Source organism: Pteropus medius, unplaced genomic scaffold (genome assembly GCF_902729225.1).
Source record: "Pteropus medius unplaced genomic scaffold, Ma_sr-lr_union100, whole genome shotgun sequence".
NCBI lineage: Eukaryota > Metazoa > Chordata > Mammalia > Chiroptera > Pteropodidae > Pteropus > Pteropus medius.
In genome coordinates this window covers 8,698,521-8,714,857 of record NW_024345601.1, presented here as the reverse complement: position 1 = coordinate 8,714,857, position 16,337 = coordinate 8,698,521, and the positions used below count along the sequence as shown (strand labels likewise).

The 16,337-nt window shown below is 37.7% G+C and overlaps 1 protein-coding gene across 1 annotated transcript in view; it reads left to right on the top strand.

Moving 5' to 3' along the window:
• Window positions 1-1,978: 1,978 nt before the first annotated feature.
• Window positions 1,979-16,337, top strand: part of SPTLC3 (serine palmitoyltransferase long chain base subunit 3) — a 147,879-nt gene continuing 133,520 nt past the window's right edge. Inside the window, exon 1 of the mRNA XM_039874475.1 lies at window positions 1,979-2,527. Coding sequence (XP_039730409.1) covers window positions 2,411-2,527 — 117 coding nt within the window. The 5' untranslated portion in view covers window positions 1,979-2,410. The remainder of the gene's footprint in view (window positions 2,528-16,337) is intronic.

Below are 16,337 nucleotides of genomic sequence, written 5' to 3'. Positions count from 1 at the left end.
ATCAATATTCTTACACTCAAAGCTACCACTCACTCAAACTGACCTCCATGCTTATTTTCATTAGAGATGATATAAAATGATTGATTATGCATATACACAGTATACACATCTGATGGTGAATGGTTGGTGTGGTAAGACAATTTTGTGCACATAGCAATTCACATATTCCCATATAGCAAGTACAGTGGAAAATTTGAAGAGTGAGAACATGTGGTAGATTTTTCCTGAAGGTCTAACCTTGACAATTGGAATTGGGAAAAAGAAAAGTGAAGCAGATTTCAGTTGTCTTTTGAGAATATATATATATTCTCAATATATATATATATTCTCAAAAGTTATATATATATAACTTTTTTCCCCTTGCAAAAAAAAATGAGAAGAAAAAGAGGATGAGGGAGAAAGTTAGGAAAAAGGAGAAAAGGAGAAATTTAACAGAGGAAAGGGAAGAAAAAGGAAGAGAAGAAAAGCAGGAAGGATAGAAATATCTAAAGTTCAGAATTTAGTTAGATTTATCTCAAAATCTTTATTAAAAAATAACTTTCTACAGGTCAGTATAGCTCATCCAAAATAGCAGTGTCTTCGACTTGTCTTTCTTAGTTGAAGCAGTCAGGCCAACAGTTACCAGTGCTCCATCTTACCTTTCCATCTCTCTTTTGCATAAGTCTAGAAGGAAATAAGTCAACAACACGGTTTTATCTCCCAACACCAGGTGTACTAGCCATGAAAGAGAGACCAGTAAAAATCTAGTTCTACTCTGATGACAATGGTTGGGAAAATGCAATAAAAATTCAGAACTTGAGACATAAAAGGGTGGGTATTCTTGGAATTAACTTCATCCTGTTATTTGGCCCAAGAACTTATTCCTTCAGCTCTCCATGGGATGGAAAAATTGGCAATGCTCACATACAAATCATGGTTAGGAGAAGCATGATCATCACCTCCTCTGTAAGGCACTTCTTTCTGGAGGGGAAATAAACCCTGTTTAAAGCTGAGAACCAGGAAATGAGGCTTTGGCAACAGCGGCCATTTTTATCTTTTTGTTTTTCTTTTTTCTTTGTTTTTAGCCATTGACCCAATAAATGTTTTTGTTTTGTTTTTCTAAGTGCCTGATGTTAAAGAAGTTTTGATTTAGAAGAACCGTGAGGATAGACTTGGGAGAACCTAACAAGCTATAAATGATTGACACTGTCTGACAAACCATATCACCACAATGCCATTGGATGGTGATAGGAGGTAACAGACCTTTGATGACTAGTGCATTGAGAGAATGAATTAATAAGTAAACCAGAGGTGTTCATGACTGGGACATTGCAGTCACCATCTGTCTCACAACATCTGTGTCAGTAAAAAAGCCAGGCCACAGTTTTATTTTCTTACCACCTCATCAGACATTAGCCCACAAAAAATGTTTTTTCTCATTTTATAGGTAGAGAAACTAAAGCATAAAGAGAGAAAATAGTTTCCTCTAGGTCGTGACAAAGATAATGCAATCATGATGAGAAACCAAGTATTCTGTCTCCCAAACTTCTGTCTCACAGGAATTTTTGATGAGTTAGCACCTCTAATCATATCACTGGTTTTAACATCAGGTTAAACATTAGGCAGGTTTGACATTAGATGAATTCTAAATATTATTTTTCTTCACTATTTTTGTATTATGGGAAAATATGCATCACATAAAATTCACCATTTTAACCATTTTTAAGTGTACAGTTCAGTGGTATTAAGTACATTCATATTGTTGTGCAACCATCACCACCATCTATTGCCAAAACTTTTTCTGTCTTCTTCAACTGAAACTGTGCTCATTAAACAGTAACTTCCCATTCTCTCCTCCCTCTAACTCCTGGCAATGACTTCTGAATGTTATTTTACAGTAAAAAAAAAAAAAAATGTTGACTTTGTACTTGATTTACAACCAAAAGTGTAATTAGATGCCAGAGAGAGGGCTGGGGAATAGACATAAATTCTGAACTGACTGTACCTACATAGAAGACTCCATGTAAGTGTGTTCTGTGTATGTGTGTATGTGTGTGTGCATGTGTCTTTAAAAGGTTTTCCTCCTCCCAGTCCGCCCCCTCACAGTTTGCCACTGGGTTTTGCAGTCTCCTGATTTCCTCAGTCCTTAAGTGAGCCAGCATGGGCAATCTTCTTTGTAGTCTCAGGATCTAGTTTGCTGCCGTGGAAGCCACATTCTAAATTGAGGAGTGGAAAGGTAACAGTTTGTTTTTAGTTTCAAAGATCTCCCCAAAAGATAGACTGTTGCTCTTCTTCTGGAAAATCTTGATTGGTAGGATTCCCTCCAAGGGCTCAGCCTAAAGTGCTTATCCTATCCCCTCACCAACTTCAAAACTGAAGCGTGCCAAGAACTTCTGGAGGAAAATCTGCTGGGTTCCATCATTTCACACAAATGGCTAATTCTGGAGGTGGTGCTGTTTGTAATGGGAATCTTCACAATCACAAAAAACAGAGTGACGGCTTGCCAAGTGAGAACTGCACAAAGAATGGGATATTGAAAGAAGCCCAGGTAAGAAGCAATCCCTTCCTGACTCTGACCAGAACATTTCAAATTTCTTTGTAAAACTGTTTGAAGCTGTCTTCACCAAAAGTTCTTTTTTATGAAGTGTTATGTGTTATGACTCTTCACTTCAGCTAATTTCAAATGCTTGGCTACCAAACAGTTTAGATGTGGGTTAAGGAGAAAATTTCTTCTCTGTGCAAGAGAGGGCACACACAGTCCCAAGACCTTTAAACAGAAAATACAAACATACACACTAGACTTTTGTTTTCTCTCAAAGCATTTCTGGGGCAGACTCGTGAAGGCTCAAACTTTTCAGCTAAATTTCAGTCCGTCAAGAAATCATAACAGGCTGTATTCATCATGCTTTATAAAAAAAAAAAAAGGAAGTGAAAGTAAACCGAAAGTCGCTGAGATTATGTGGTATGGATGGCATTTTCCCCGGTACACGAGAAATGCTTCTCTGGATAATAGGTGGATTATTTTTGGTGTTTAGTGGAGCATTATCATAGCTTACAGCTTGATTTTGGGCCAGAGTCTTTCTTTGAAACTTGACATCACAGCATTCCTTTGGAAGACAGTTCAGAAAATGTGGCTTATTGTTACACCCTGCCCACATGAACCATACAGCCTTTGTTTTCCCATTTGATACTTTTTTTTTTTTTTTTGCTTCTGTTGTGGCAGAATGTTTGATGGTGATATACTGAGGAGGAGGAGGAGGAGCAAACCAAGAAAAGTTATCAGCTTATTCAAAGAGGGAGCTGGGCTCTGTAAGATACGTGGAAAAAGGCAGTTTCCCACTTCCCACATAATGCCTTGGCACTCTGCTCTAAGTAGCAGAGATGAGCTCACCTGCTTCCAAAGTACATTAGCATAGCCAAACAGGTAGCTTCACTGTTGGGAAATGAGAAGCTGGGCAGGGAACCTGTACAGTCCTCCATCTTTCATCCATTCCCAGAGAACCAGCATCCACCCAGGGGACAGGTCTGATTGTTCTAAGATCACAGAACATGTTGGGCTGGCTGGGGGCCAATTCACCACTCAGTACATTAAATTTGTGCATCCAGTTGTAAGAGGTAGAGGGGTGGGGTATGGGGAAGTACTCTGGAGCCTAGGTTGTGTATGGATAGGTTATGGTCTCCTCTTAACATAGGCATTACCCTAGCCTTAGAAGTGTCTACCTGAAATCTCAGGCCTAGCTTCTCCCAGCTCAGTGTCTGAAACTTAGTGCAGTATAAAGAGAAAACACTCAACTCCTGCCAGTTACTGGAGAGCAATCATGATAATATGCAACATCTATTTCCATTGTGTCAATTCAGACTGCTATCACCGAAGATGCTCCTTGTCCTTGAAATGCCTGTAAGACTAATCATTCACCTACTCACCCTCTGGATCATTCTGACCCTGATGACTCTCATTTGGGTAGAGAGGTCATCAAAGCCATTCTTCTTATTTTATCTTGGTTTTATAAGCATCTTCTAGTGTCTAAGGTTAAAAATTTAGCTACATGGTTACAATCATTTCTAAGTAAGAACAAAAGCCAGGATCCTAAAGATTTATTACTAAGTGCTCTCACAAGACTGTAAGTAACCTTGGACATTGAGGCTTCCCTGAGAGTAGCAAGAAATATCGGGGCTCTTGTTACCTTTTCTGACAGCTCTTTTTGAAAGGCCATCCAGAACTTGTTGGCTCAGATATATTTAAGTGTTACTAAGTTGGAATTTGCAACCACTGAGAGACTTGATTATTGCTTTAGAAATATTTTCCATAAAGAGTAAGCACTGCTGAGATCTTGGTGTAGTTGAGAAGACAGGACTAGATTTCCCCTCCATGATATGGATAAAGTTGTCTTCAGTTGTTCCTTGTTTTTTAGTTTTAAGCGATTTTCCCTTGAGACCCTTTAACAAACCGGGTCTTAACAAAAAATCTTGATAATTGATAAGCACTCCATAAAGGCTTACAGATGTCCTGGCCAGTAGTTTTCCAAACACGTTCTGCCAGGCCTAGGGTCCTATGAAGCAGCATCTAAAATCCTACCATCTCCTCTGAAGATCCCCCCATCCTTTCTCTTTCTGCTTAAATGCAACCACACAGCAGCACATTTGTCTCTTGTATATAGTTGGAGACCTTGTAAGATTCTGTTGACATGGGGTTATCGAGCATAAAACACAATTTGACAAGTACTGTTAGACAGTTTCTCGAGAGCCCTCCTTTGCTTTGTTTTAACATAGCCTGGTTTCAGTACTCTAGTACGGAGTCCAGGTTCAACTCTCCAACCTCAAGACTGGCAAGAGAACCAGATTCTTTCCATTTTGAAAACCTTCTAGAGATCTTTTCTGGACCTGTTTTGGAACGTGACTGTTGTCTGTTTGTTTTTCCTCCTTAAACCTCGTATGACCTGAGGATGCACTGCTGATTAGTTTTCATCACTGATTAAGCCCATTTCTTTGTTCACTTCTAATATGACATCCCACCTCTTACTTCTGACTAATGGAGCCTCAATCAATAACAGAACATTATTGTCCTAGAGGGTTTGTTCTCCCTCCTCATGAGCATATCCTCATAACAGACAGAAGGGCTCTTAGTGTCTTAATCCGAACTTGAAATTTCCTATAATTTCCTATTCATTAACTTAATCCCCATATAATTAATTTGGAACTATTATTTACATAATTGCTCTTTTATCTCAACTTATTATTTTTCACCTGGCCATACAATTTTATTGGGAAAACCTGAAGTTAGGAAGGTAGTCCTTGTGTCTTCAGTGCTTTTAATATTGCATTTCCCCAGAGGTATCTTTTCATGGGAAGGAGTCACAATTTCTTTTTTTTAATTGATCCTATAGGATGAAGGAAAAATGTTGATCTTTTTCCTAAGCATATCTTTCCTAAAAATAAAATGTTCTGAGGTAGAATTATTCTAATTCAGTGAGTTCTTGACCCTAAATGTTTTAATATTACAAAGAGTCCTATACTGGGCCCTATGAGGTAGTTGTTCATTCTATTGTTCATTCATGCACCAATGTTTTTTAAGAATCTGTTATCCCTGGGATGTATAAAAATATATTAAAAAGTTTATAATTTAGCTATTAAGAGAAAGCTTATATTAAAATTAAATAATAAATTAAAGTTAAATACAAGAGCTGAGCTATCACAAAGCAGATATGATTTGAGGACAAATGGGTGTCCCAGATATTAAATACCAGAAGTTCAGAGTGGATGGGATAAAACATATATCAATGTTGTATCAAGACCAAGCTAAGTATATCATGTAGAAATCAACTGTGCCTCATAACAGCCTCATGAAGTGGTATAGCATTGTCCCCATTTTATAGATAAGGAAACAAGAGATTAAAGAACTCGTATAGAATCACAAGTGGCATAGTCAGGATTTGAAACCAAATCCATGTTGCTCCAAATTCAGTTTCTTTTGCACTACTTTCTAGGACCCCACAGGTTGGGGTGGTCAGTGATGGCTTTATAGAGCAGGTAGGACTCAAACTGAATCTTGATACATTTGAAATGTCAAAGTAAATGAGGAGTTTATTTTGGGGAGCGAAATGAGTAAAAGAAAGGAGAAGAGCTCCAGAGATGGAGTTGCTAGGTGAAGGGCATGGGAAGCATGTCATGAAGCTCTCTAGGAATGAGGAGGAAAGTGCAAACTCTGGGAGGCATGATAGAATGCAGGGCATTTGAGAAATTTCTCTCAATTTCATGAGACTTCAGCTTAGGGTAGGAGAGGTAGTACCGTGGCCAAGGTGATACTCAGAAGATGCTAGATGAAGGGGAAAAACAAAAAAGGGTTATCATGGAAGTCTTTTCTAGTTCTATAACCACTGAAACTAACCTTCCTGTTCTTTACACCTTTCTACATCCTCTTAAGACCTGCAAACTCCTGGTACACCTGCTTTTTTGTTATGGGATAAACTTCTGGAGAATGAGAACCATGGTTGATAGTTTAATTGTGCACAGTGGTAACTGCCCGACAGAGCTTTGTAAACATTAGTGTCTTTGGGGCTCGCCTAGGTTGCACACTGATTGAAATAGAGGCCAATAATCTCATCAGTTTTTAGGAGAATTTATAAACTAAAAGCTTTGGAGCAGCTACCAACAATGTTATTTATTAGCCTTATTATTATTATTATTGAACCAATCAAAATGACTAGATTTTTCCAACTAAGTTTCAACTTAATTTTGTACTTTACAGATACAACCTGAGAAAAATAGACTTTCCTTTCTTCTTCTCATGGAAACTGATTCTAGCTTATTCCTTTCTTTTTCTCGCATCTCTTCCCTTCTTTTTCTTTCCTCCATGTAACTCTGAGTCATGTGGACTCACACTGAGGCTCAGACGGAGTTCTAGAGATAAGCTGCTTTCGAAAGCTTTCTTCAAGGGCAGGTGGCCACTCTGAATAAGCAGTTCACTTAGCACAGAATTTCCTGGTAATAGTGATAGCTTGAGAATGTGATGAAGTAGATGAAAAATAGTTGCAAATTATTTGGTATGTTTCTCATTGAGAGGTGACCTAGAGAATGTGACAGAAGACAGAATCTGGGATGGACTTTTGGGATTAAAGTCGCAAGAAACATTATAGCTTGAACCCAGTCCTTTCAGAACTCTCACTCTTAGAACCCAGCCATCATACTAGAGAAAGCTCAAGCAGCCCAGAGAAGAAGCCCAAGTAGAGAGAAACCAAGTATCTTTGCTGTACTCCTAGCTGAGATGCAGCACCAGATTATAAACTGTATAAGAGAACTGTCTTGGAAGTGGATCCTCCAGCTCAGGGTCTGTCTTCTCTAACTGATATTTTATGGTGTATAAATTAGTCAACCTTGATGAACCCTGTCCAAATTACAGATTCTTGAGCTAACAAATGATTGTTATTTTAAGTGTGGTGTTGGTTTCTTAAGCAGCAATAAATAAGTGAACTCATGGATATTCTATTCCTTTAAAATGTCTATAAAAGTCATTCTGCAACCTCATCATACCCATTTTCAGTGCTGACATTTACATTTTGAAGGAAAAGTTTGTTGTGGCCATTTGCTTTCAATTTGTGGCAAAGATGCCTTTCCCTAAGCTATACTTTTACTTTGTTTTGTGTTTTGGCATAGACTATATGCTTATGACGAGCATCTGACTGGTATAGCCAAATACAATGCACTCAAATATTACCAATGCAAAAGCACAATCATTTGAATGCTACTAAATCTGAGGTGTAATTATTCAACCTGAGAAGGCCTGTAATTTGTTGCATTATCTATGAAGAAATAGCTGGCTCAGGAGAGTGTTATGTTCAGGTGCAGATGTTTTCTTAATTAAAAGAACAGATGTTTTTAAGTATATTTAATACCTATTAATTACATCTATTTGCCAAATGGCTTTAATAGCAGTATCTGTTTGCTAAAGTTTCCACTGTTAGAAGTAGACTGATGTTAACCTACTCGCAAGGATTCTGCTACATTTATTTTGGAATACACTGAATTTAATCTTTTTACTAAATGTTGTCCCCTTTGTCTCAGTTGGCCTGAACTAATATAGTTTTACTGGAATTCTAAAGTATACCACTTGTAAATTCATGTGAGAGGAGATGTTGCCACCCTACTAAAAACAGAGATGTTGGCCAGGTAATTCGCAATTTAGATTAAACATTTAGGGGGGAAAAAAAAACACTATAAACATAACTCTCAGAAGTATTCAAAATTATTCTCCACAATCTACTTTAAGCATCACAATGCCATCTGAATCCTGCTCCACTCAATAGTTTTGCCACCTTGAAGATTATTTGATTACAGCAGAGGTAGAGATTGCAAATGCCCAGAAGGGTGGCAGGGCCTGGTATGGAGCAGTAGGAAGTGGTAAGAATAGGATTACCTGAACAAAGCTCTTTGTCACCTTGAGGTAGAACAGGTCCTATGTTGACAGATCTTAGGATTTTACAAAGAAGCTGGAAATCCAAATGTGGTAAGTGGGGAAGAGAATCTCCTGATTTTTAAGTATTGGCATCTAATCTTTAAAAATTAAAATAATGTGAATTTCAAGTTAATATTGCTACCAGCCACATATCTGTACTCTCTGAACTATAGGTAAATAGAAAAATAAGTTACAAATAGAGTGCTGTTTTCTCATACACATTTAGGAAGAATGGTTCAGAGAATTTGGCTCCTCTTCATTTTGACTTAGTTCATATTTTTAAAAAGCAATAGATGAGTCTTACATCTTCATTTTCCTGAGTTACATGAACACTTAATCCTGGAATGTGCAAGTTTGAGGAGCAATTATGACAGACCACATATACTAGATTTCCCTGGCTTCAAATATAACGTGCCGAAGTGTTTGTCAAAATGTCATAGAACTGACAATATTTTACTAGTCAAACTTTATCTTTCAGACTTCATAGGAAATGACACAAAACTTTAGTTAGACAATGCACTCATAAAGTATGGTCACCATTATTGTTCTCTAGATATGGTATAAACTGGGCCTTCAAAAATTGATGAAGACAAAGGTTATGTGCAAACCATAATTATTCTGTTAACCACAAGTGATACCTGACCTTTCTCTGCCATGTGGGCTTAGCCTTTTGGAAGTCAAAGTTCCTTTGAGGATCTGATAGATACTTTTTTAGAAAAATGAACATGTCCATAATCATAAAATTTTCCATGTTGAGAGTTCATATATTAGGAATTTCTCAGATCCCCAGGTTAACAACCTTAGCTCTGGAATGCCGTTATCAATTAGGCTACATCTGTTCTCACAACCTAACCAGAAAAACCAGCAAATCAACCTCTCCAGAGAAGCTAGGGTAAGGTATTCATAAATAGATTCACCAAGAAGAGAAAACCACACATAACCCTAAGCAACTCAGGCAATAAGCACACACACGTGTTATTCAGTTATTTAAAAATTTATTTTAGAATTTTGCATCCCACTCTATAATACATTCACATTTCTTTTACTATAAAACTACTTTTATGTCCTCCCTTAAAACCTTGAGTAAAAATGAACTCTCCAGAAAGATATTATTTTCCTGGTGGCTTTTCTCACCCCAGCACCCCTCAGGATTTCCCAAAGAGCCATTCAAGGAAGAATGATAGCAATAAGACAACTCGCTTCAACATCAGATAAGACTGGATTTGAAACCTAGCTCTGCCCCTTACTAACTGTGCCACACTGGGCAGGTAACTTCATGTCTCTGATCCATATCTCACAAGGCAATGACAAAAATGAACTGAGATCATAGATGTAAGGCTCCCAACAACTATCAGATATATAGTAGATACTCAGTAAATGATAGCTGTTATCTACTAAAATTAGACTACAGTTTTCTCTTTCTCCTTGACTTCTTTTACAAGTGTTAAGTATAGTGCCTGGCATATAATGGGTACTCAATAAATGAGTCTTAAACCCTCCAGTTCCCTCATCCAGTGATGATTTCTCAGTTCTCATTATACTTGGCCTGTCAGCAGCATTCGATACGAGTGATCACTCAGTTCTCATTATACTTGGCCTGTCAGCAGCATTCGACACGAGTGATCACTCCTCCTTAAAGCACCTTCTCTTGGCTTCCAGAATAAGACCTTTCTATAGCATTAGCTATTCCTTTGGAGTTTCTTTTCCAGGTTCCTCTCCATCTCTTTAACCTTTAAACAATGGGATGACCCAAGGCTCAGTCCTTGTACCTTCTCTCTTTTCTAACTGCATATCTAATCATGTCCAAAATCGAGCTCTTGATACTTTCTCCCTCTAGCTCCAAACCATCTCCCCTTATAGTTTTTCCAGTCTCATTAAATGACAACTCTATCCTTCTAATGGCTCAAACCAAAAACCTGGGCATCATTCATGATTTATCTCTTTCACTCTACATTCAATCAGTCCGCAAACTAAAGATCCCACCTTCATAGTGTGTCCAGAATCTGACCACTTCTCAGCTCTCCAACAGCAACCACTCTGGTCACAGCCACCATTACCTCTCACCTGTATTGTTACAAGAGCCTCATTTCATCTCCCTGAGTGCCAGTTATGTATTGCTGAATATCAAACCCTCCTAATACAAGGTGGCATAAAACAGCAACCATTTTATTATGCTCACAGATTCTGCTGGTCAGAAATTCAGAAATAGTTGTAAGAAGAACAGCTCTTCCCTGTTCTGATATCTGGGGACTCAGCTGTGATGAGTCATTTAACTGGGCTTGGAATAGCTGGACCAGGAGAATCTGTCTAGAAGATGGCTTCCTCACTCCCAGACTGGGATGGTTGAAAAACAGTCCAGATGGTGGACTGGATTGCCACATGGCCTTTCCAGCAGGAAAGACTCCAAGAGAGTTGTCTAGTAAATAAAGTAGAAGTCTTGTGGCCTTTTACAACCTGGCATCAGAGGTCAGCTTCACTTCTACCTTACTCTGTAGATTGCAGTAGTCACAAAGAAGCCCATCAGGTTCAAGAGGAAAGAACTATCTCATCTCTCACTGGGAAGAGTATCAGATAATTCATGGACATATTTTTAAACCACCATACCCTACTTCCACCCTTGCCTTCCCCTCAACCACCATCGGAAAAAAATGTTCTCAACACAGCAGCCAGAATGATCTGATCTTGCTGAAATGAAATCAAGATGTCCCTTTTCTGCCCAAATCCATCCCATGACTCCTGTTTCACACAGAGTAAAAGCCAAAATCCTAACAACAGTCAGAAGGCCCATCACACACATGACTTGGTCTTCTCTGACTCATTCTGTGCTTCTTTTCTCAGAGCTCACTATATTCCAGTCACACTGTAGCAAGTAACCATGCATCCTTTCATCTGGGGACATGTGCACTTCCTCTCCCATTTGCATTTCCCGGATGGCTGAAAAACAGGACATGCCTGTGCCTTCCCTCCCTTTCTCAGATGTTATCTCCTCAATGAGAGGTAATCTCTATCTAAAATTGCAAACCTCCTCACTTCTTGCCTCTCTTTCATGCTTGTTTTCTTTAGTACTTAAGACCATCTATGTGTGCACACACGTGCACACACACTCAGACATCTATTTATTTTCTATGTGAGAGCCATGTGGGCAGAGATTTCTATCTTATCCACTGCTGAATCATCAGCACCTAGGTCAAGCCTATACATAGTAGGTAGGTGCTTAATAATATTTATGGAATGAATAAAAGCCATCTGTTTTTACCAATCTATTGTTTGTAAGAACTCTCATTTCAGCTTGTTTTGCTTGTTATTTAAATTGCCATTTGTTATTCATATGCTTAGTTCTTTAAAAGACTAAAAAGGCTACGCACATATAATATAGAAGCTTGTTTGTAGACATCAAAGTGTATAACCTCATTAATTAATTTACAGATTTCTTAACCTTTGTTGGAGAATATTCACCGCCCTTCTTTTAATAATCACTAAATCTCTGGAGTATTTTGTATGACTAGGTAGCTACATGCTCTTCTATCTGACTTATTTTACTTAGCATGATACCCTCTCGATCCATTCATGTTGTTGCAAATGACAATCTTTCATTCTTTTTTATTTGTGAGTAATATTCCATTATATATATATACATCTCATTCTTATCGATCTATCAACGGATACCTAGATTGCTTCCATATCTTGGTTATTGTAGATAATGCTGCAATGTGTATAGTATATCTTTTTGAATTAGTGTTTTGTTTTCTTCAAATAAATATCCAGAAGTAGAATTGCTGGGTCTTATGGTAGTTCTATTTGTAACATTTTGAGGAATGATACTGTTTTCCATAGTGGCTGCTCCAGTGTATAATCTAACAGTGAACGATTTATGCTGATATCCAGATATTATGTATATTCCAAGCCTGGAGCCAAGAAATATGTTTTAAGCAAGTGAAACTTTTTGAAGGAAATGAAAATAGAAATGAAATATTATTGATTCATCCCAATAATTGTGTTACCTCTTAGCAGGAGATGAAATATTCTGGATTAGGGAGAAAATAACTAATACCTTAGGGTGTATAGGCTGTTATCAGATTTTAATAAAATTCTGCATTCTCAGAGTTAAATGTCCAAGAAAAGTCAGTACATTCTGTTTTCCTACCGATGACCCTATATATGAGATGATTTTTAAAAATTTCATTTAACAAAATTTTGCCTCGTACTGCATGCAAAGAACTCTCAAAATACTAATTTATTTTAGCTTCACAACATCCTTACAAGTTTAATACTATTACCATCCCTATCATTTAGATGAGGCAAGAGATCATACAAAAGTTAGGCAAATTTGCCTAAGATTAAGCCTCTACTTAAACCTCTACTTAGTAGTGCAGTCTGGCCCCAGTGTCTGTGTTTTTATCACTAGGGGGAAAATATGTATTTCCTCAAACATCTTACTGCAAACTTACAAAATAGAGTTTTACAATAAATATTCATATGTCTACCACCTGGATTCTACAGTTAATGTTTTACTATATTTATTTTATCACATATCTATCTACCTATCCATCCCTCATCCATTAATCCATATGCTTTATGCATTTCAAAGAAAATTATAGAATCATCAATACACTTTACCCCTAACTCTTTCACAAGCTTATCATTAACCAGACTTCAATATTTGTTTATAGTTATTTTTTCTTTCCTTTGAAGCAAAAGTTACATATAATGAAGTGCACAAATCTGAAGTATATCATTCAATGAAATTTGACCTATAAGACTTTTTGATTGTTCCTATTGGAGAGGGTTTAATAATATAGTTTTGACTGTAGAAAGATGTTATTAAAATGTTTACTTAACATTGGAGAGTAATCTCTGGACAAAAGAACTGAATAATATGTAAATTGGCATTTAATGAGATAAAGGAAGGGCCTAACAGAAAGCTGACTCACTAGAGATTTTCTCTTCTTTACACATTTAATTCCAAAGGGATTGAGAGACATTTTCTTTTCTTTTCTTTTCTTTTCTTTTTCTTTGTCTTTCATATAATCCAACTAACAGGAAGGGGAGTTAGTTTAGAAATTCTTACAATTCCACTTCATCCCCTGTCTTCTTACCCCTGGAGAAATAGGGCTCAGTAAAGCTAAGTGCCTGCCTCCACAGTCACACCAACATGAAACCTCTCCCTAGTCTCTTGATACTCAGACTAAAGCCCTTTTTGAGATGTCATTTTTTTTGGAAACCTCCAAGTTCTTAAAACAAACTGCCAAGACAACATATTTGATGACTTAATGTGGTATTTGCTATTGCAAATTCTTTAGTCTCAATTTCAAAATGATATCACAAAATTACAAGTGTCTCATGTAAGGAGTAAAGGCATCTCCTTTCCTATTTCTAAAAAAAAAAAAAAAAAACCATGTAGAGAACTTTTTTTTTCTTTTCTATCTTTTTTTTTTGGTGTGTGTGTATCTTAAAGCACCATGTCAGAGAAATCGATATTAGTTAGAGTTAATGATTGCTACCACACGTGGGAACCTACTATGTATTTGCACTTTTTGAAATATTATTGTTAATCAATAATAGGCTTTCAAATTTCACATATAAATATCCAAGATTCTAAGAACTCAATCACCCATATGGCTGGAAGTAATGGAACCAGGATTTTCTGACTCCTAGCATCACATAACCTGTTGCCAAACCCCACAGCCCTGAATCATCACAGAAATTAGGGATAGGGCTTCCTTGGGCACTGCCTAGGCTTGAATTTCAGCTTGCGTTAGTAGCTGTGGGACCTTGGGTAAGTGGCATAATCTCTTCGTGCCTCAGTTTCCCATTTGGGAATTGAAGATAATCATAGTGCCTATCCAATAGGGTTGTTCTAAGTGATAACTATGGTAGTGCATGCAGAGACTTCGAACAGTGCCAAAGACAAAAGGAAATTCTCCATAATGTGAGCTTGGTTAATGTTGACCCTTAGGGAATCTGCCTTATTTCCATTCTTAGACTTTCTTTGATGAAACAGTGCCAGAATACAAGAGGATGCATATTGGTCTGCATATTGTCACTGTCTTTAACACACAATGACAGAAATACTTGAGTAAAAGACCGAGTTTTCAAATGAAAACAATTTGAATATTAGAGAATAATAAAATAGAGGTGAAGGTTAAGATTAAAGGTAGTTATGAAATCATGATGACAGCAGTAGATCCTGTTGGTGCTATGTTCACTTTCCCTTTCTGCTTTTACCATTTCTGTGTCCAAAGCTTCCTTCCAAAGACCAACTCCCATGTCCTTTGCCTGAGGACTTTCTCTGGTCCCCTAAAGCCTGTTATGCCCTCCTGTGAACCAGACAAGAAATGCCAGAGAATCAACACTCCCAGGAGCAGCCCTCAACCATTGATAGAGTGGCAGGATAAACACCGCCACTCCTTCATCCCTCAGGTGCATAACTCTGAAGAATGTTCCACACTGTTTCCCAGAGTCCCCAGTATAAGTGAGCTCCAGTTTCCCACAGTAGGAAATGGCTTGATAGCATAGCTTTCACTGGTTTCTTATCCTTTTCTGTCACATCCTCCCTCCTCTAACAACACTTCCTCGGATCACCCTCTGAATAAACAATTTGCATTTGCACACTTTACTTAGGATCTGCTTCTAGGGAATCCAAAATTAAGATGATGATTTCTTTAAAATTTAACCAATTCTTTGCCCCTTTAATTTTCAACATCAACAACAACGATACTTCTATCTGTGTAATGATCCTTATATCCAGGATCTCATTATACACTCACAGCATTGCTGTGAAGTAGACAGAACTGCTACTTACCCAATTTAAGGATTCAAAAACCAGGACAGAAATATAATGAGATCAAAGCCACATGGATGATAGGGACAGAACTGGACAACAATCCCAGATATTCTGACTAATTTCAAGAATGTCTTAAAGGACTGGCTGCAGTAGAATCTATCGAGCCCTTATTTAGTGCATGCAACCCCATTAACTGCTTCTTACAAGAGGTCCTGAAAAAATCAGGACTTCTGTCCCTCAGTATTTTAATTCATGTCAAGAAAAAAATGGTGCTATTTTGTTTATTACACTTGCTCAGAAAAGCAGCTTTGATGGTCAGTTTTACTTTTTTTTAAATCTGTGAGATTCTAAATGCTTTTTCTCTTAGATTTCTATAGCCAGGTAGCGAAGTGATTTCACATGACACAACAGATAGCACAACTTTCGATAAATCTTTTTCTGAAAATAATTTCCTTTTGTTCTTCTTATGTTATATAGCATGGATATTCCTCAGAATCACCTCTTGAGCCCTTGATAAGCCTCAACTCCATTTTCAAACACATGACATCACAAATGCTTGCTTCCAGACCTCTCAGGGGAACATGAGTCAATTCACTTCTTAGTTCCTTTGCTGAGCTTGCTGAAGGCATGAACACTGTTGAACACTTGGGCTCTTGCAACTTGGCGTGTTTCTTAGTCACCTACTCTGATAGTTAGTACTAAAGAAACTAAGCTCCAGATCTTCTCACACACATGAGTAATTATGGCCGAACTGATCTCAGATTTCAGAGAAGCATGTTATCCCATTTTCTAGAGCTTAGTGACACATTTCTCAATAGGCAACTGAGAGTTAAACAGGTGCCATCAGTTGCCCAGGATCTCAAAATGGCCAATCCAGGGCAAGACATCTCTGTCCACCACCAGTTTCTAGCACCTCTACACAACACTGCCTTTCATAGAACCAAAAACGAATGTAGGAGCCCTTGGCACTAACACTTTGTCAACACATGAAAATAATTTGGCACACCTGGGGAAATCCTACAACTGATGTATATACCCTCAAGAACTGGTTTGTTAGTTTATGTAAGAGGGGCTGGAATTTTCTCTAAGGGGCCATGCTTCCTGTTTGTCAGTTCTTTACAAGAC